Source organism: Opisthocomus hoazin, chromosome 8, assembly GCF_030867145.1.
Source record: "Opisthocomus hoazin isolate bOpiHoa1 chromosome 8, bOpiHoa1.hap1, whole genome shotgun sequence".
NCBI classification, from domain to species: domain Eukaryota; kingdom Metazoa; phylum Chordata; class Aves; order Opisthocomiformes; family Opisthocomidae; genus Opisthocomus; species Opisthocomus hoazin.
The window spans coordinates 13,715,517-13,737,096 of record NC_134421.1 but is presented as its reverse complement, the minus strand read 5'-3'; the positions used below and the strand labels follow the sequence as shown (position 1 = coordinate 13,737,096).

Genomic DNA, 21,580 nt, shown 5'->3' with positions numbered 1-21,580 from the left:
ATTTGCACTGAAAGCTGTTGCATCAGAGACCTCATGTGACTCTGCCAGCCTTTGTGAGGCCCGTACAACCTGAGCTCTGACTGTGAGTCTCTGTTGCCTGGGAATATAGAAATTGCTAATCTGCTACTACCAGCTCTTTAAAAAAGGATTGGAATTTTTTTGCGCATAGACTAGAGGCTCTTGTTGCTTTTTCAATAATGATTTTTCTGAGCAAAATAGCAGGGAGGTGCAGTGAGATTATTTTAAATATGGATACCCTGTATCTTTCTGCATTGACTGTTCCCACCACCTCTGCAAGTAGCTGATCAGTGCTATCTATCTGAATGACAGCAATTGTTTCTTAGAGACGTACAAACATTTTCATCTTCGTTTCCTCAAATAGAACAGTCATAAGCAAAGAGAAATAGTGTGGTGTTTCAGGCATCGCTTCGTACAGGATGAGCCAGAGAAGTCCCTCTCACTGCAAGGTTGCTGATTCACATGGATTGTATGTTGTCTCTACAGACAATATGTTCTCAGAAAGAAAGGGATTCTGAAAAACATTTTTAACATATTTTGAAGGTGTTGTATGTGAAAGGTTACAGCCAGTTTTGAAGGAGAAGCTGATGGAGCTGGTGGTTACCTGTCCCTCCCTCTAGGTATCTGTTGCTAGCACTTAGATTTGTGCTAATTGAGCTTTTTCACAGCTGCTAAGACTGTTTCAATGCTTTTAATCTCCATCAAACCCCCATTTCGTCCTACCTTACTCTTCTGTGAAGTACAAAAGAGAAGAAATGTATCATTTAAAGCTTTCCTGTTTACGAAACTCAGACACTTTTACGGTCTGTGCTGAGTATTTTGTCACCTTTCCTTATTAGCTATTGAGGTCATCTTGTCATTGCCCCAGAGGTAAAGGCTCTTTCCAGTTCACAGAATCGCAGAATCACAGAATGGTCTGGGTTGGAAGGGGCCTCTGTGGGTCATCTAGTCCAACCCTCCTGCCGAAGCAGGGTCACCTACAGCAGGCTGTACAGGACCTTGTCCAGGTGGGTCTTGAATACCTCCAGAGAAGGAGACTCCACAACCTCCCTGGGCAGCCTGTTCCAGTGCTCCATCACCCTCAGAGGGAAGAAGTTCCTCCTCATGTTCAGACGGAACTTCCTGTGCCTCAGTTTGTGCCCATTGCCCCTTGTCCTGTCACTGGGCACCACTGAAAAGAGTTTGGCCCCATCCTCCTGACACCCACCCTTCAGATATTTGTAGGCATTTATAAGGTCCCCTCTCAGCCTTGTCGTCTTCAGGCTAAACAAGCCCAGCTCCCTCAGCCTCTCCTCGTAGGGGAGATGTTCCAGTCCCTTCATCATCCTTGTAGCCCTCCACTGGACTCTCTCCAGTACCTCTTCATCTTTCTTGAACTGGGGAGCCCAGAACTGGACACAGTACTCCAGATGAGGCCTCACCAGGGCAGTGTAGAGGGGAAGGAGAACCTGCCTCGTCCTGCTGGCCACACTCTTCTTGATGCACCCCAGGATCCCATTGGCTTTCTTGGCAGCCAGGGCACACTGCTGGCTCATGGTTAACGTGTCGTCCACCAGGACACCCAGGTCCCTCTCCACAGAGCTGCTCTCCAGCAGGTTCACCGCAAGCCTGTACTGATGCATGGGGTTGTTCCTCCCCAGGTGCAGGACCCTGCATTTGCCCTTGTTGAACCTCATCATGTTCCTCTCTGCCCAGCTTTCCAGCCTATCCAGGTCACGCTGAATGGCAGCACAGCGTTCCAGTGTGTCTACCACACCTCCCAGTTTGGTGTCATCAGCAAACTTGCTGAGGGTACATTCTAACTCTTCATCCAGGTCGTTGATGAAGAAGTTAAAGAGGACTGGGCCCAGTACTGACCCCTGAGGGACACCACTAGTTACCAGCCTCCAACTAGACTCAGCGCCGCTGATGACAACCCTCTGAGTTCTGCCATTCAGCCAGTTCTCAATCCACTTCACCGACCACTCATCCAGCCCACACTTCCTGAGCTTCCCTAGGAGGATATCATGGGAGACTGTGTCGAAAGCCTTGCTGAAGTCGAGGCAGACAACATCCACGGCTCCAGTTGCTACAAGTAAGGTGTGTGGGTCATGCTAAAGGTTCTTCTAACACAAAATAACTGGACAGGATGCTTATCTACAGTTGTCACAGCTAACATTAAAGTTCCTTCCTGACACACTGGTGTAAAATATGCCCTTTGCTTCCAGCGCCACATTTAGCATGAATTGGGAGCTGGCATCCGAGCTCTAGCCACAAGTTTTATGCCTGTCCCCTGCAACAGGAGTTGTGAAGTATTTCCTTTTTTTCTTCAGCATTTCAGCAAGAGACACACTTCATGTTTTGCCTATTGTTTTTTATTTGTTGGATGCCTTTGTAGGCCTTTGTTCTTTGAAAAGAACATTCTAGTGAATTGAATAGCGGACCAATAGTTCTCCAGTTCTTATCACAAACTCTGCGACTGCCACGTTTATTGATCTTGAGGTAACCTCTTGGAGTCCTGATGGTGGAAGCTAATTTGAATTAATGGACTCTTTTTTTTTTTTTTTTTTTTTTTCCTCCCCCTGAATGCAGTGCTTTAGGATTAGGTTGCTAACCTTTCTGTGTCTGAGCTTCTTTATCGTCCATAAATGGGAATGATACTATCTGCTCACATAAGGGTGAGAATTGGTTGTTAATTTTTGGAAAGGACTGTGGAGAAGAAAAGATTGATATCAACATGCTGGTGTTCATTCAACCTGTGAGGAGACTCTTTTGATTTAAGATTCATTTCTTCCAAGCTTTGCAAAAAATAGGGTTGATTAGTAGATTAGAAATTTGACCCAACGTTTACTGTGTCAGAATGACATACATCAGGTCTGAACACAAAGATGCCTGGGAAACGGTTTCCTGGACAACACTAGCAAAGAGAAAGCTCTTCATAAAATCATACATCCTTACTTTGGAGTTTGGGGAAAAGGACAGATAAAGGAAAATGGATACTGAATTGATACTACTGAATCCAAAAAACAGCCTTCATAAAGATAGTGCAGAAATTTAACAGTTTACCCAGTGCTAGTTTGCAGAATAACCCAATGTATTCCTTACATTATATTCCACATATCTTGCAACACCAGCAGTGAAAATTTTCCTATTCCAAGTATCACAGTAACAGTCAACCAGCAAATGGCACCTCCACTCAAAACAGGACAAAAAGTCAACCCAACAGAAAAGCAAAAGCAGATTTGCTTCCAATAGGAAGAGGTTAGATTTTTAGCTGGTTGTCCGAGGAACAGACTGCCAGCCCAGTTATCAGAAGAAAATGTTTTTTTCTCTACCAAATCCTCCCTGCCTTTATCACAATTCACATGTCCTCTGTTGTCCTTTCTCAGGTTCAACAGCTGGATGTCAGTACTGATTCCTTCTTCCCCTGACATTGTCCTTTGTGTCATCTAGTCCACATCAAGGGCAGGCTATTCTACTCAGAGGTTGGTGCTGCTGGACTTCTTGACGGAGTGTGTCTCAACTCCCAGCTTAGTTTTGGTGAACCCCTCTGCTTTGGGCTTAACAATATGCAACTGAAATGCTCATATATCTCTTGAAAATATTTCTGCAGAGATTATCTCGCTATGTTGTTTCACTCGAAGTACCTCCACCAGTTCCTGTGTTTGACTGCATCCAGTAGAAGCATCTTGTTTTCAGACCGCTGCTTCTCTCCACTAATGTAACTTTCTGTATTGACTTTTGACAGTGGAAGTGATTTCAGCCTCTTGTTTGAGTTTGTTCTCTGCCTTTTGGTTTTCTTCATAAAGGTACTGTCATCTGTTCTTTCCAACAGTTTTGCCATTGACATCTATATTAAATTGGAAGATGACAAAAGTAGAGAGTGTGCAGAAAGAATTGTTGATATCTACATAATTGTTTTGCTTGTATCCCATCTCTTACAAAATTAATCATGTTCAACAGAACTTGCTCTGTCTGCCAGTCTCTGCTGTTACCCTTGCTTGATACCTATGCCTGCTTCAGCTTTGTTCAAATTCAGATGATGAACTTTGGTGGGCAGGATTATCTCCTACTCTTTGACAGTGCCAAGCACATCAAGGCCTTGATTTTTGCCTGGGACTTCTGAGCTCTCCATCTAACAAAGAGATAGCAACATCCGTAAATGGAAGCTGCTGTTCCCTTGCAGAGCCCAAAGGGTAACTGCTCAAGACTGATAGATTGCACAGAGTCCAGAAAGCCTGAGATGTTGGAAGAGAAACTTATGTTAATGGCCCCTGCTCTCAGAGAAGGTGTGAAGGTGTGGAGGGGAAGAAGCATTGAGACCGTCATAAAGACTGGATGCTGGCACTGCTAAATGATTCTGGAAGTGGAGGCTGGTTGTGAAGGAGTCATCTATTTACATGTAGATATCTTTGCCATTTGTCAAGGTGAGGGAGAAGCCAGTAAAGAAAGTACAAAAAAGTTGTAACAAGATGTTGTTAAAATCCTTCAGTTGTGAAAAGTTGCTGGAATGTGGCAAGGGTTCTTTAAACAGTGCAAACTTTGTAGTAAGGCACTGCAAAGAACAGATTTGTTTTTATAGAACAGGCCTATAGGGTGGTGTGAATTCCCTAAAATTCAGATTTTATTAAATAGCCCTGCTATTCTTCTTTTTTTCTGATGGCAATATAAATGAATTCTAGGTATTCTGGGCCTAGAAAAGTGGTTTGTTTGGTCTTTCTGTTATTATGTCAGTGATCCCAATTCCTTCATCTTATGAGGCTGTAGAGAGTTTGCTGCTTGTCAGCATTGTCCTTGATTGCTTATTGCAGCAACATAAAAGTCAGGACAGTGAATCCTGTTAAGGGGAACTGACTTTGACAGGGAGAGAGAGGCATATTTCTTGTATGAAATATGAAGATGGTGAAAGGAAAATCGAGACAGACTTAATTCTAATGACAAGCATAGTAAGATTCAGTTTGGGGATGGAAAAGTAACTTCTTTTTCTTTGGGTTTTAGTTTGTTATGAAAGAGTAGACTCTGGCAGGCAGGGCGCAATGTTGCTAAGCTATTGCTCTCCTGCGGCAGTCGTCCTAAGGCCCGTGTCTGGAGAAAGGCTCTACTGTGCAAAATGCGGTATGTGCACGCACACACACTCACGCACTGGAACAGTCTCTGCCCTCAACAACTTGTAGAAAAGAAGGGAAAAAGCGAGGTATCTCGGTGCATCCAGAGCACAGCTCTTCTCTGCAGGAAACAGCCTCTCTGCCCTTTGTACAGAGCCGAGCGCAAAGGAGCTCTGATCTCTGGGCACTACCATGCACATGATGAACACTCAAAAAAATACCGCTAATGTACAGTTTTGCTGATTTGCACCATGTCCTATTTCAGTTGATCTATGCCTTGCCTTGCACAAAGACCAACTATCATGGCGACAGTGTTCTTCAGAATGATTATCTGGTCCATAGCAGTGTTAAGGTAACATTCAACTTGCAGGAAACACAGAGCTCTAATGCAGAGGTGAAAAGCAAGTAAGATGACACAGTATAGCACAGAGAATAGCTAGGCTGAAATGCAACCAAACTTTCCAGCTCTTCTCCTTGTAAAGCCTCACTGAGTCCTGGATAAATCCCATTTTTTTTAGAACTGCCATTGACTGGGCAGCTCTTTCCCATATATGTAGTAACATTAAACTGTGTTTCTCTTAAAGGGGTGGTCAGCTGGCTGTGCTCAGAGTGCTAGTTCAGCTCTGTATACCCCTGGGCATGCAGGGCAACGTTGATCAGTCAAACACGCAAGGTCTTTTTGAACTGTATTGTTCTGCCTGCTCTTAAAGCAGCAGATCAAAAGCAGAGGAAAATATGAAGCACCCATGGGAAAAAACATGGGCCATAATTACATTTGCAGTATCGAACTTTCCATTCTCTGCTCTTTATTTTGAAAAGCCGAGTGATTTGTTCAGTTAAAATTTTTCCTGCTTTTTTTTGTTGTTTCTCTTTGCCAGGAAGTCCGTCATCCAGCTAGACCTAGCTAACACCAAGAAAGCTCTGATCGTACCTGCTTTTGAGACCCTACGCTACCGCCTCTCCTTCCCCAAGTCAAAAGCAGAGCTGCTATCTATGCTGGACATGGGAACCCTCTTCACATTCAGGTAATGGAAAGTACTTTTGTTGAACCTGTGTTCATTAGCTCTAAAGATTTTTTTGACGTTCTGTGAATATTTGATTTTTCTCTCTCACTGTCAGCTAGCTAGCTCCATTAAGAAACCTACTGGAAATTTTTTTCCCTTTTCATAAAGAGGCAGTGAACAGAATCATATGTGGGTATATTCTATCTGTAAACTCAGCATTTTATCTAGTATTATAGTCCTCTACTGAAGGACTTCAGTAGTTAAATTGAATTTGTTTTATTTTCATCATTTTTTATTGCTGTACAAAATCAAGCGTGACCATTACACTCATGTGCGTGTAATTTGCTTTTTGGCTGCCAAATACTATCCAGATAGCTGTGTCCCTCATGTGACCAAGAATAATTTCTCTCTGCTCGTTGGTTCGCTTCCTTACTGACTTACCGGAAAAACAAATGCAGACTCGTCATGTGCTCTTTTAAAGTGTGGAGCAGCTGCTTAAATAGCTAGAGTTTCTCAATGCAGAGGTAAAAGTGTACTCTGACTAGAAGTTGAGAAGCGAAGAACACCTACATTTGGAGCTCCTGTCTGAAGCAGACTCCTTTTGTGGCTGTGAACAAGTCACTACTATTATCTGCCAGACTCTTCAGTTTTAAAATGCAACTACCAGAGGTTAACTCTCTTGGGTGTGTGTGGTAAGGTCTGATTAGCAGACATTTGTAAAGCTTAGCAGTGATGGGAAGAGTACAATATGGCCTTATGATATTGCACAGAGAGGGGGCTTAGGAGACCTGCGTTCTCTTCTTGGCTCCACGACTGCCCTGCTGGGAGGTGGTACGTGAATCAGTTCACTTTCTTACATCTCTGTTCTCCATCTCTGAAATGCAGGTAACAATGTTCACCTCTCCTTTTCACAGTATTTTGAGATCTAGGGATAAAAACTATGAAAAAGCCGTGTATTATCCATGGCCGGGGGAGCTCTATGTCACCTCTCCCATCCTTCCCTTTAGAGCTTTCCTCACAGTTCTTCCATTCCCAGTATTACACACCTCTCTCATTGCAGCAGCCACCCTTCCCTCATGCGGCCACGTGCATGTCATAGCAGACAGCCTGTGTGAGCCTTCAAAACGCAATTCTGACACTACCAGTGACTGCCTTGAAATAGAAACTTGAGGCGACTGAGGGAGGCGTGCCTCTCTCTGGAAAATTACTTACGGATACTGATAGAGTAAATACCCTTTGCTCTTCCATCATTCTTTAACAGTCAAAGACATACAAATTAACATGAGATTTGTTGGTAGAAAACAGTTGTTTCTCCCATAGTTGAAAGAAAAAATCCTTCCAGTGGAAAATAACACCCTCGGGATTTTCAGATGTTGCATTCTACCAACAATCAAATTTACAGCCTGCACAGCAGTGGCCTTCCATTACAGATTTCATCTTCAAGCTATGCAGCATGTTGGCACGTTACATACACAGCCTGATTTGCAGGTCTTTTCTCAAGTCTCACTCACGCAAAAATCTCTTAAACATCAGTGGGAGTTTTGCCAGAGCAAGGGTAAATAAGAATTGAAGGACATGTGGTCTGTAGCTGATGTACATGTTAATGTAGGACACATTTTGCAAATGCTCCCTCAGTTTGCTTTGGCTCATTTCATTGCTGAAATCTATCAACAGCCACAAAGCAGCTGTGATCTGGGCTGAGAATTTCCACCTCCACCTTCAAGGTGCTTTAATAACACTGCAATTCGAGGCTGAGCGGGTGGGAGTGAGCTGGGGAGGACTGCTGTGACAGTGATTGCTGAGAGCGCCTGCAGCATCCCAGTCCCTCACACCACATGGTAGATTACAATCTTTCCCTCACTGAAATTGCTTCTGTCACCTCTTTTCCAAATGGTGACCTTTTCTACCTCTGGGCAGCTAAGGAGTACAAAACAGCTCTCAATTACATCCCCCAGTCACCACCAGCAGAAAAGGGAAGATGTGTGAGCACCAACGGCTGGCAAGGTGCTGAGTGGGAACGCTCCGCGGCATTGGGTTGCTCTGTGCCAGCTTGCTGGCTTTGTTAGCAGGTGCTGGCTGTGACTGTGCCTGACAAGGACGTGTCTGCTCACAGCCTGGGTAGTAGCTGATGAACCACAAACGTTTTACTGACACAGCTTTCAGGCGCAAGGGATGCCGCAGCTCGTAGAAGACGCATCGTATTGAGGAAACGTAACCAGCAGCAACTGATTAACTAATTAACTGATTGCGTCCACAATCCAGCAAAATGTTTAAGCATCTGAGAACTGAACTGGAAAAGTTTTTCTTTCACCAAATCATCTTTCTGACTGAAATGGGAAGCTTTGAGGGACAAGGCAGGGAGGAAGAGCGCTCTAAGAAAAATAATGATTTTGTTTTGCTAACTTTAGCAAAGTTTACTATAGTTGTGAAATTTTATTTTAAATAAAAGCATAGAATCATAGACTCATTAAGATTGGAAAAGACCTCTAAGATCATTAAGTCCAACCGCAAGCGATAACGAAAGTAAGATGAAACATTTGACCCAAAGCAGGGGGTTTTTGTACAGTTGTTTTCCATGAACCATGGGAAAGAAACTCATCATTTAATGGAGATCAAATTATTTGCTTTGCATTTGTCAAAATTGCCAGCGTCATGAAAAATATGTTGTTCACAATTTTCACAAAGTTATCCTGGGAGTCAGTGAGATTGAGTGTTGCCTTAAATATGTATTTAAGTCCCAGTGTGGGTTTAAATCTTGAATGAGAATGGCCAGAGCAGGAAAATTAGATCTGTTCATTTGCCCTGTGAGATGGAAGACCAATACAGATAGTGAACCGCTTCTCACAACTTTCCTCACTGAGAGTAAAGTCTGTTGGAAATGACTCTTTCTTTAATGGTAGCTTCTTCTATAGGGACATCCATGAAATGCTGTCTGGATATCTTACTTTGCAGTACGTTTCATATGATCATGAGCCATTGGCCAAGACCTAGCTCCCTCATATTATATGTGTGTGTGTGTGTGTATGTAGGCCCGTCTATATTGTATGTACAGATATGTTAGTAATCCCGAGCTCTCACAATTCTTGTTTCCAGTCTAATTATTCCTTTATAGTTAGTGTACGCACACCTTAGTTGAGCATCCTGAACTCATTTTCCTCTTTGTCCTGACCTTAGCCATTCCTTTTGTCTTCCTCTTTCCCTCCACTCACATCAGTCACTCGGAAGAGGCAAGTCGATCATCTGTGGTATTATTTTGTTTGCTACAATCAGGTCTATTCCCTCCCTTCTGCTTTGTTTTGTCTCTCCAATCTCGCTTCCGTATTTGCCCTTCCTTGTCTCTTTGTCATTTTTTTTTTCCCTGCTGGTCAGCTCTCTGAACTCACAGAGGTTATAGCTGAGCTGCTGTAACTGCTTACAGTGCTTTCCCTAAAAAGGATGGAAATAAATTGATGTTTTTATGATTACTGTCGTGTTCCTCCCTGTTTAAATCAGTGGGAGAGTGTTACTAGAATAGCAGCAGCATGTGACTGCTCCTCTGCAGGAATCTCTCAATTAACCAAAGTTTGTGTGGGGCTTTGAAGATACAAATCACTTCGTAAGTGTTTAGTAGTCATTATAATTGTTATTATCATAATTAATTTCAAAGTGCCGGAGGTTGGATGTTAGAAGATACGGCATCCTCCACAATCCCCTATCATTTTAAACCCCGCGTTGTGACTGTGCTTTTTTCCAGATAGGTAGCTGCCCATTATTGACTGGGTAGGTCACCAACTCCTTTCCAAAAGAGACCAAGAAAAGGGATAGGCTTTTTGGAGGTGGTTCCAGAGAGCATTAAGGATTGTAAGCATCTTTGTGAATCTGGAATTGGTTTCTAATAACCTGTAGGAAATTAATTCACTGTCAGCTTTTTTAAAACGAAAGGGCTTTGTTTTTCCAGGTCTCCAAGCCAGATATCTGAAATGGGTGCAACCTATTTACACTTTAGAAATGCAGCCTTCAAAGGATCATATGTTACTTTGGACCTCAGTGCTATCCTAATAATTCTGTCCTTCTGCACTGCCCTGAACAAGGAGAGTCAGCAAAGCTGAATACCTCTGTGTTTTTTGCAGTTATGAGCCATACAAATATACAGTCCAAGTGGAAACTCCGGGGTTGTGATTTTACATCCCTGTTTTTAGCAATGGCTTGCAATATTATGAGAATTTCTGGGGTTGAAACATTACCTCAGGTCCTAATTCTGCAAATATTTAATGCTCAAATCCCTGTACTTTAGCACATGAGTCATCCCTGTGAATTCAGTGTACCTTACATTACAAACTGGCAGGATGTTTGGTTTGCCCCTTCTGTTACACATCTGAGAGCGCCATAATACAGATGGCCTGCTATGCCTTTGTCTCATTATTTAATCTATGAGTCTGCACCAAGAGCCAGTCTCATTGACTTTTGGAAAGGTGTAAGAAGAGTAAGTGAGCGAGAGAGTCATTGACCATTAGACTCTGGCACTAATGGGGTGGATTCAAGCTGTGCTTGGAAGAGACCTGCTGTGACCTAAACAAGATTAACGAAGTATAAAAAGATCTTTTTCTGTAAATCAAATTGATTACCTTACTCAGGATCACATGGGTACTCCCCACAATGTAGAAAGTACAGCAGAAAGCCTTTATGTAATATTTTACTTATTAATTTAATTATGCACTTTGGCTCCTGCCATAGTAATAACAGTAATTAATAAAATGGAACATCTATCCAGAGCTGCAGGTGTCTCTCATGCAAATTATAAAACTGCATATAAAACAGATCGTGAATGTCGCTGTGGTGTAGAAGCAGCTAATTTTAGGGACCTCATCTGAGCTACAGAATTTCACACTGATTTTAGAGCGCAGAGGCAGCCGCTTGGTTGCTAGGATCAAGACACAGCACTTTGTAGTGCAGATCAACTGTCTGTGTACTTTGTAATTGTTTCTCACATTAGCAGTAGGTAGTGTTTTCACACTGTCCTTCACCAGCTAGAAGTGTTTAAGCATTGAGCACACAGAGGCTCTGGGAAGCGCGCTGGAAATAGTCCTAGAAATCGCCTCTGATATGTCCTGAAAATGATGATGTGAACTGTAAGCTAATGTCCTCATTTTTGAGCATTTCATCTAACGAGTAACATTTTGTTGCCTCGCCAAGACGCTTTCTATCTAATTGCCTCCCCATGTCCATGCCATTTATATCTGTTTAAGGTATCACGTCTGGACGAAAGGGCATGCGCCAACGAACTTTGCCAAGTGGCGAACAGCCACCACCCCCTACCGCGTTGAGTGGGAAGCAGACTTTGAGCCATACGTTGTTGTGAGGAAGGACTGCCCGGAGTACGACAGGCGGTTTGTTGGATTTGGCTGGAACAAAGTAGCTCACATCATGGAATTGGATGCACAGGTGAGGCACAGGGCTGGGCAGCAGGGTTGTTAAATGGAATCTGTGCTCTGTGGGCTTTGTATCACCAAAATGCTCATCTGGCCTTACTGAGGTCCTTAATGAGTGCTTCTTCAGTTGGGAACACGCAGTTTAGTCCTTGTTGAGCATTAAAAGAAGAACTGAGTCGGAGTTTGTTGATTTGTCAGTGCTGAGGACGTTGTCGTCTTGCAGTGGCACAACCCCTGCAGCACCTGCCTCCTGCCCGACAGTGTGCCTGAGCATGGCAGTACTTGTTGCCAGTCTCATCACCTACTAGGGGATCTATAGGCCTAACTGGAAGTTTTTCAGTTAAACAGAGGTTGGTGAGTCCCAAATGCTAATTTAGAATTCAAAAAGCAGTCTTAAATTGAATCCAAGACAGGCATCTTCAATTTCTGGCCTGAATTTACAGCATATGTCTGCAAAGCCAAGGACTTCACACTTCCAAAGTCTCTGCCTCTGGAGCAGACTCTAGAGGATCCACATACTTGATCCTTGGGCTACCTGCCTCTTGGATCTGTGACTTGGGATGGAGCTTCTGGACAGGATGTATAAGAATAAGGATGCAGAGAAAGCTCAAGAGCCCCATACTGGCACTGGAGCTCTCAGAGCTGCCAAGGTCCCTGCCACAGACCTAGATCTTGGAGGCTGGCAGTGACTACGGCTCCGTGGGAGCCCTGTGCTGCTGCTCACTGCAATGGCAGGGTTTGCATGTCCCTGCTGTTCTTGAATGTGAAGCTTACCACTGTGGTAATCAGCAGGGTCTGGGTCATGGCATTTCTTTTTAGTTTGGGTTTGTTTGGGTTTTTTTAAATTTGATTTCAGTCCCAGTTTTTGAATTGGTAGCATTTCATGCTAACTGAAAGACATGCTTTTTGGCCATCTGCATCCTCCTATGCTATCTTCTGCTGTGGATGTGGAATGTAGCTGATCCTTCTCTGCCCACCTCTTACCCAGTGTATGTAAAGTAGAGTAGCACAAGGCATGCAGCAAGTTACTGGGGTGTCTCTGGGGTGTGGGCTACAGTGTATTTGTGTGCAGGCACATACATGGGAGGGATATTTTCTACTTCTGCCTACAAAATCACACGGTTCCCTTGGTCTGGCAGCCACTTGCCCTCTGTTTGCAAAAGGGCATTCCCAACAAATTTGTACCTATGTATGTTGAGAAAAAATTATTACATACTAGAAAAAAAGTTGTCCCTTATAATATCATTAATAATAATACTTTGCTCTGCTATAGCACTTTAATTTTCCAATGCGCTTTCCAAACACTAATCAATTAACCATCGGTTGTGGAGAGTGCCAGTGTAATGGTTTATTATTTGTTAATCTGGGTAACAAGGCTTATGTTCCCACTGGCAGCTCTCATCTAGCACTCAGGATTTAACTCTTCTGTTCAAAGACGTTTGCCCAGCGTACAGATTCACACATGGGAAACAGGAACATTTTTCAAAGTTGATCATAGCGCAGACATTTTAAATGGCCATTGGGTTGGAACTAACTCTCAGGAATGGTTTTTCACACGCTTCCAGCTTTAAAAACATTCTCACATTCAAAAGAAGTTTCGTTTTCATCTGTAGCAAGTGGTTATTGGCCTGTTCTCCCACAAAATCGGCCTGGGCAGGATGTGGGGTCGCACAGCTACCTCCCCCTATGGCATTCCTCAGTTTTGGGGTGTCCACAGATCGGGTTGCTGCCAGCTGCTTGGCTGGCTTCGTTACCAACAGGCAGAGCAGCTTCTCAATTGAATTATTTCCCTGCTCCTCACAACCGCAGCATCTGTCAGGAGGACTGTTTCAGACACCTTACCAAAGGCCTGTGCCACTACCGTCCTTCGGAGCAGCACACAGCGCAGAGATGATCATCATTATTCTGGGGGCATGCAGATGGCCGCTGAGCTGAACGCTGCACGCATAAGTAGATAGTGACAGTCTCCGCCTAAAGAATTTATAACCTGCGAGGTAGGGACAGAGGTTCCTGCAAGTGCATTGCTTTCTTAACAGACATTTCCTTAAGGTAGAGACGGGCCATTAGGAAACCTTTCCCTGCTCTTCCAGTGACTGTGGAACTGGACTCTGAGCAATCCTTTTTCCAGGACCCCAGCCGAGCATCTTTCAAAGGGGCTTATTAGCAGCAGACTCATAAGTTTTTGGAAGGCTTTATGTGCCTTAAGGGCTTTCAGGGGGATGAGAGCACCACTGTGCTGAACAGTTTTCACTGCATAGCATAGATGGTCACTGACCTGCGGGATTACAGTCTTCAGATGCAGAGGACAAAGAAAAGATATTGTGATGGGGATGTATCTTCCTCTTCAGCATTTAGTTTTAAGGTCCCACAGAGATGTATTTTGTAGTTCCTAGTTTATCAGCTTTCCTTACTCCTTCATGCCAGCCTTTGTTTTTGCATTTGGTTCCCCATTAGTTCTAAATATCTTCCCGCTAAATGAGTTCTGCCTGTGAGCATCAGATTATTTTGCTCTTGCTGTACATTTGTCAGCCCAAACAGGGGATGCTTACTGCCATATATGACAGCAATTTAATTTGGCACAAAGATTTACCACTTTAGCACTGTCTGGCAGGGAACAGGCATTCCCATAATGAGAAAGGAGCAGCCGTATCACTGCATCTGCACCTAGCTGTACAACACGTACGACTGTTTCATAGGTGTCTCTAGGACAGCGCTGCAGCCTTAGCTACATTTCGGGCTGACCAATACCACTGCCTGAGTTGGGAAATGGATCCACATTGTGTTCTGCTCACTCCTTTCTGTTTTGTTTGGGCTTCATTTTGGGCTGTGTTGCTCAAACACTTGGCTTCTGGTAGCATCACAACCCAGAAGTTTTCAGTCTTTTCCAATCTGATAATATTTCTAGGTGAGGAAAGGTTTATAGGTGAAACACTCATGTTTATTATTAGCACAAATGTGTTTTCTCTCTTAAATCTCTTTCCCTAACAAAATGCTTTTGGAATACTCTGCCTCTGTGTCTCTGCACAGACTCCTAAATGTACATGTGAATGGACTTTGCAAACCAGGGGAAGTTGTGCACAATTTCTTTTAAAGCCAGCATGCTCTGTGGCTATTCCTTCCCTGCCCGCTGTCTTCTGCAGAGATGGTTAATAAGTCAATACAGCAACAGCTGCAAACAGAAAATGTGTGAGGACAGTAGGAAATTTGCCTGTGGAGTCTTTGAGGTTTTGTTATCATATGCGTCCCATACAAGTTATATTTTTTGAAATTTCATATGTAAAAGAGGTAGTGTCCTAGTAGTTAGGGTACTTCGCTTGGCTACAGAACACTGAAGTTCACATCCATTTGCTGCCCAGTTCCTTGCAGGAGCATATAACCTGATTCTTGCACATCCTACACTAGTGACCTTCCAGCTTGTCTAAGAATCAGTCTTTGTCTAGCTTTGCTGTAATGATCATATATTTTATTACAAAAATGGAACAAATCTAACAGGAATAATTGAGACCTAAATGAACTATCATTTTTTAACAACAAAAATTGTCAAAAGAACTTGGTGAGATATAAATAAAGAGAATTGGTGAAGTAGTTTTAAAGGAGAGGGGGATTTAGCACAGTATCTCATGCTTTGTGAAGGAGATCTTAATTTGCATAAAACCTTCTCAAAGCATATGGAATTAGCAGGTCCATTTTCACACGTCGCCTAAAAAAGATATCATATTCTCCCCTCATTTCGGGTTTATAAATAGTTTTGGACAGTTTTGTCACTGTAAGTGTCTTAGTATACAGGCAAAGCAACAGATGTCGCTGGACAAATGGATGCCTTTGTAAATATGGCTTATTCCAGCATCCCAAGCAAGATAAATTGCAGGGGCAAAAGCGTGCTTTTGCATGGACACTTGAGACTCCTGCTGTGTGCCGTCACTGCTGTGTTGGTTGCAAGCACGCTATTGCAAAATCTGTGCTGCAGACAGGGCTTCAGGCATGCCTTTCATACTATTCCGCCGTCATTTGGCTTACGTGGAGTATGTTCCCCCTTTTAAAAGGGAATGTCGATATTTCATAAAACCAAGAAAAAGCAACTTTAAAAGAAGAAGGCTTATTTGGCATATCTGTATGGGTTTTGTTGGTTTTGAGACCCACGCTGCGCTGTCACATGATGGAGTGTGTTTGACTGAAGAGGTACGAGAGAGATGCGTTGCGAGAGGGCTCGGGAACACCCTCACAGCTGGTGTCTTTCTCCCCCAGGAGTACGAGTTCACGGTGCTGCCCAACGCCTACATGATCCACATGCCGCACGCCCCCAGCTTCGACATCACCAAGTTTCGCTCCAACAAGCAATACCGCGTCTGTCTCAAGACCCTGAAGGAGGAGTTCCAGCAGGATATGTCGCGCCACTACGGCTTTGCAGCCCTCAAATATCTCACGGCAGAGAACAACAGCTAGCACAACGGAGCCCGTGTGCGGGAGGCAGGGACACCGGAGGGAGGAGCTGCTCAACGTTTGGAGCCCAGGCTTCAGACTTCGAACTGAGAAATACTTTCTGTTTTTATATCATACCCGGCAGTTCTAACAGTAGAAATTTGAAGTGACATGTCTTCGGACCATGCTCATTCGTCCCTTCCCCGACCACTCCAGGCCGTTCAGCTTTAGCATTCGTGCGATGTCGACGAGAGGGGCCGGCCGCGCGCCTGCCATGCCGCCGGAGGTGGGGACTGGGCAGGGGCTGGGAATGCACTCTGCTGGCTTAACTGCAGAGCAAAGACAGACCTTCAGAACACAGGATTTCATGTTGCTATTTAATAATTTGACATGCTTTTTATCTGTAAAGGAAGATCTTCGGGTCGCTGTCCTGTGAATTTCAAATCTGCACTACTCTAAAAGGGAACTTTTGCCTGTGAACTTTCACAGGGACCACCTTAACATGGATGACCTTGCTAATGCAGGATGAGCCAAAGGTCTGAATTAGCCTTGAAAACAAAGGGGACGCTTATACAATACTGCACTCCAGAGAAGGTGTGTTACTGGTTTAGGTGTAAACGTGATACCGGTTGGTCTTTTATTCTCAAATTAGTTGTCTTATGAGGAAAACCCCCTACACCCCACCCTGCCTTTTCCCCAGTCTTAAATGCTGCTCCTTGCCTTGCCAGGGAAATGTCTCCCTTGTGTTTCTTTCCCATCTTCAGTTCTGATGGTCCAGTAAAGAAGATCAGTAGCTCCGCTAGAAAGTGAGCAAAACTTGTCAGTGTGAGGTCTGTTTTCACCAGAGCAACTTGTTCGTGTATGTCTTGTAAAATAAAGGGCCTGGTTGTAACTCTTTATCTTTTTTAGGCAAGAATTGGATTATGCCTGTAAGGCACATTGTGCAGGGGGATGTTGTTTTGTAGGCTTATTTCAGTGCATGTCTGTCTTTGAAGGCATCGGGCCTTGGGCTTTAAGTGGACTTCTTTGCTGAACAGGGAATATAAACATGGCAACTAGTAGCCTTGGTGCTCTCCTGCTGCCTGCTGCAAGGTCTCAGAACTACTTCGTTAAAGGAGTTTATAATTAAAAGGAGCAGAACTGTTAGGAATAAACTCCCCATTCAGGGGGGAGAAAAGAATGTGTTGGGAATCTGAATGTGAGTGTTTGCTTGATCGTGGGCTGGTCAAGTTCACAGCGTCAGTACACACAGGAGTGTGCCAGAGGGCGGACAGGAAACCCAACAAGCAAAATGCGGAAAACAAGACACTGGACTTCTTACCATTTTCTTTATTCTTCAGTATTAATGTTGTGTTTACATGGGATGAAGAGATGAGGTTTACTGCACTACCCCTTGCAGGGCTATTTGTAATTTCTGTTGCAATGTTAATAGAGAAAACAGAAACAACTCCGTGAGAAATGCGTCTGTCTCCCTACCCCAGATACCCATACAACCACACCTACCAATACCACTGCCTGAGCTGGGAAACGGATCCACATTGCGTTCTGCTCACTTTTTTTCCGTTTTGTTTTTCAGCCACTGGACCTTCTACTTTCCTCCTCACCTCATCCCTCTAGAGCTTGGTTTTATTTCTAACCTGACATTTTGTGAGAACTTTCTGTTACGGTGGAAACCACACGGTTAAACCAGACATTTAAGCTACAAATATCAGTTCATCATGCTGTGTATATATAAGAAAAGCCAAAAAAGGCAGCAACTTTGACAAAAAATAAAAAGGGGAGGGAGGCTATGTGTAATTTTCACTTTTTCCCCTGAGAGTGTTGGCTGCATAAGAATACATCACTGCATAATTTTCCAAAGTGCTTTTCTTCTGTTCTTAATGGCTTTATGTAAAGATTTACATAAAAAGCTGGGAAGAGCTGGGAAGAAGTGAAATGAGTGCTCAGTCCTGGCTAAAATATATTTTTTTGTAAGACCCAAAATCTTAACCCCCCCAAGTCCTGTAGTACTCGCCATTAAGGACCCAGGTCACTGTGCATTTGGAGAATGAGAAGAACCCTGCAGCATAGAGTCCTGTTGATTAGCTAATGTGCAGAAAGATATAAAAAGCTGATCCTAAGAGAGGCTAACACTGGTCGTACCTACATAAAATCTCCAGTCAGATCTTCAGTGTGGCCACCATTATGTTTCATTCATATTAAAAACTTTCATTTCCGGGTGTACATTTCTCCTTGGCTTCACAGTGTTGCCCAAGGATGGACTGGATTGCCCTGCAGCAGCATAACCTGTAGCACGGACCTGTACGTTTTTTTGATGTGCCATTATCAACATGAACATTATTCTTTCCTCAGTGGCCATGAGATGCGGATGGGGAGCAGGGAGGTAATCATTTGCTACTCTGTACAGCGAGTCGTGGGACCTCCACGGTAGGTTTAGGGGCGCTGGCTGGTGTAATCAGCTCCAAGATTGTTAGTAGGTTCAAAGAGCCCCTTTTTTCCCCGATAGACACTGTACTGACTTGTATCTGTCACATCATGTTTGTCTATGTGCGTCATAATTTGGGAGGTGCGGGGCTTGGGTTTTTTTAACACATTTCAGCCAATTTATGTGAGAGCGAATTGGGGTTACATATCTGTCTGTAGCTGCCAGGGCTCCTCCAACACCATGAAAAAAACAACAACAAGAAAAATCCCCAGCGCAGTTTTAACACTGACTGTCTTCCAGTTCTCTGCTGTAGTAGATATTTGCTAGCAACTTTGTTGTTTAATTCTCAGTTTTCTCCTGAAGTCTTCAAGAAGTATCAGATAAACCTGATGACTTAATGTCTTTGATTTATTGATTTGTTCCACCAAGTTCTCTCTTGAGTCTTCAGCCTATGACCTCTCCTTATCTTTGATATTTGAAAGTGTGAGTCTCTCATTTAGATATCACTCCAGCACCCTCTCTGGTGAAGACTGATGCAAATAAATCATTTAGATTCTTGGCAATGTCCTTATTGTCTTTAATGGTTTCTTCTACTTATTGTTTGGGGTGGCCTATTGGTTGTCTCCGGTTTTCAGCTTCTGGTGTGCTGAGCAAATGTGTATTTTCAATTTTGACTTCCTACTATTTGCTCTTCAAATTCCATCTTAGCTTGCTCAAACTCCATCTTAACTATTACATACCTTCCTTTCAGCTTTACAAAGTTTTGATTTCCATTCTCTGAAGGTTTCCTGTTTGTCCTGAATAACTTCTAAAATATCCAATTTAGTCATACCCGCATTTCTTTGTCCTTGTCTTCCATTTATCCAAGGAATACATACTTCATGGCTATTTATAAGCCCTTTCCTTTTTTAATCTGAGGATTTCGGTTTTTCTTTTCATTTAGGTCCACTGATTCTTTCTTTAAGAGAAAAAAGCTTTTTTCATATTTAAATTATTATATCAAATAACAATCTACTAGGTTTTTGGGGTCTGTATTTTCCTCTTTAACCTTCCTAAATTCTAACTTTTTCCTAGTCAAGGAATTAGAAATAAAATCCTACAAAATTCTTTTGTTTTTCTAATATGGGCTCTTACCTTGACATGATTTGTTCTGTGTCTCCCATTTCCCCCCACACTCCAAAATGCTGAAACATGAGTCACTGAAAGCTTCCCAGTCCCCTAAGCCCCTTCCAGTCCCCCAGTACCAGAGCCCGAAGTGTGTTTCCCTGCACCTTCCTGACATCCCACCACATTTCAGACATAATTATTCTTTGAAATACTAATCTGCTGGCTGGCACCCAATCCTCCTGTTTTTGTTTTCATGCTTCTCCCTTTGTTATAACAGGCTTTGCAAGTTTAAGTTTTGGGCAAAGCACTTAGCTCTATTTAATGCCTTATTGTAACCCTCTAATATGTTTCCATGGTTCCTCTCTGTTGTCCCAGTATGTACCTTCAAATGTTTGGCAGTAATTTCCAGCCTATCATTTTCTGACTAAGGGTCACCTACCATTTGCCTACCTGGCAGACCTAGAAAATGTCTTTGTTTGTCCTAAATAGTCCTTAGTATCTATCAGGTTTTCTTCCAACTCCTACTTGCAGTAATTCCTTCTAGCCTTGCTAGTTTCCTGTGTGAGCAATCCGGTTCCACTTCGTAATTTGCAATTTTGTCCCATTTTAATGTTCATCTTGGTCTCAGTGACATAAAGGAATTGGCACCTGTACCTGCAGTTCCATCACTTTTGTTAGACTGCATATCAGGTATGCTCACGTTATTCCTGAAGTACTGGGTTTTCACCTGATAGGCTTCATGTGGTTTGTATGTAAATCATAAACTGCATTTTCCTTTTACTGCGACAAGTGGAGACGCTTTGTAGTGTTATTTGCAGTAGCTGTTGCAGCAGATTGAGCACTGTGTTAGAGGGAAAAAGCACAAAAACCTTGTCAGAATGGTAGCTACTGTTTCTCTCTGCAGGGGAAAATAAGGCCCTAGCACAGCTGACCAGTTTTATAGGTGCCCTGCACAAAACACATTGCACATTATTTTCTGGTAGGTATAATCATACATCGTCCAATTAAATATGAAAAATACATTTTTAATGTTCTTATTTTTACATGCAGTTCTATCCAGAAGATAATGCATTTCCTTCTGTATCTTGCCAGTTTCCCCCATTACTCCAGCCTGCCTAATAGCCCCATCTGTTTTTGGGTGAGAAAGATTAATGACCAGCAGCACTGGGAGTCCTGGCAAATCAGCAGAGATATTACTCTTAGGCATCGCACAGGACATTCCTTCCTGCTCTGCCAGATACCGTATGGGTGTTCCTCAGGTTTCAGTGCAGTAACAGGAGAACACAGCAAGCTCAGCAAGTGGGGTGAGCATCATAATTTATGAACTTCAACAAGGTCTAATACATTAGATGGTGGGAGTGAAAAAAAAAAAGAATGTATCATTGTTAACCAAAAAAATATTTCAATTTTAGGAAAAGACAGGAGCTGAGTTTCTGCAACTCCAGTAAATGAGGCTGAAACAAATAAGTCACTGGTAGACAATGAAGCCAATAACCTAATACTGCCACTGCAGTATTGAAAATGCAGAAGCATTTGATAGGTAAATGAAGTAATTTTTATGGTACTAATTCATAATGTATATTTAGATGGTATGTTTACATCCAAACACTTAGGTGAATTGGGGATTGTTTGAAGATTGTTACTTTGGCAATATAAAATGAAGTTTGGAAAAGCTTCTGGCTGTGCACAACAAATCGTTTCTCAGGAAATGCTTACAAACCTAGATTTAGAAATACCTTCCTTTTATAGGGTTTTGTTTTCATCAGTAGTTATACATTTCCGAAACAAGACACAAAGTCCTTGAGAATTTCAAAAGGATCTATGTACGTGTCAGTTGGCTGGAGCATTTTCCTCTTATAGTTACTTGGGATTTGGAGTTTGTTTGCTCTGCAGAGTAGAACTGTTATGATCAGTTGCAAAAGTAATCTGGGAATTAGAAAGCCAACCAAATATTTATTTGTGTGATGGATCGTATGAATGTATTTGTCCAGACATGTTAATGGGTACTGCAATGCAAGTGTTTGCTCATTGAGGGTGTTAGGATGCAGAAGATCTAAAAGCCAGGCTAAGAGCTTGCTATCTTTCCAGTCGTTCTGTGCTCTAGTTTCCCCCCAT

The 21,580-nt window shown here is 43.0% G+C and overlaps 1 protein-coding gene across 9 annotated transcripts in view; it reads left to right on the top strand.

Moving 5' to 3' along the window:
• Positions 1-18,921, top strand: part of LARGE1 (LARGE xylosyl- and glucuronyltransferase 1) — a 290,868-nt gene extending 271,947 nt beyond the window's left edge. For all 9 annotated transcript variants that reach the window (XM_075429418.1, XM_075429422.1, XM_075429423.1 and 6 more), the window contains 3 exons: positions 5,981-6,127; positions 11,332-11,527; positions 15,760-18,921. In XM_075429418.1, coding sequence (XP_075285533.1) covers positions 5,981-6,127; positions 11,332-11,527; positions 15,760-15,957 — 541 coding nt within the window. In that variant the 3' untranslated portion in view covers positions 15,958-18,921. The remainder of the gene's footprint in view (positions 1-5,980; positions 6,128-11,331; positions 11,528-15,759) is intronic.
• The last annotated feature ends 2,659 nt before the right edge of the window (positions 18,922-21,580 follow it).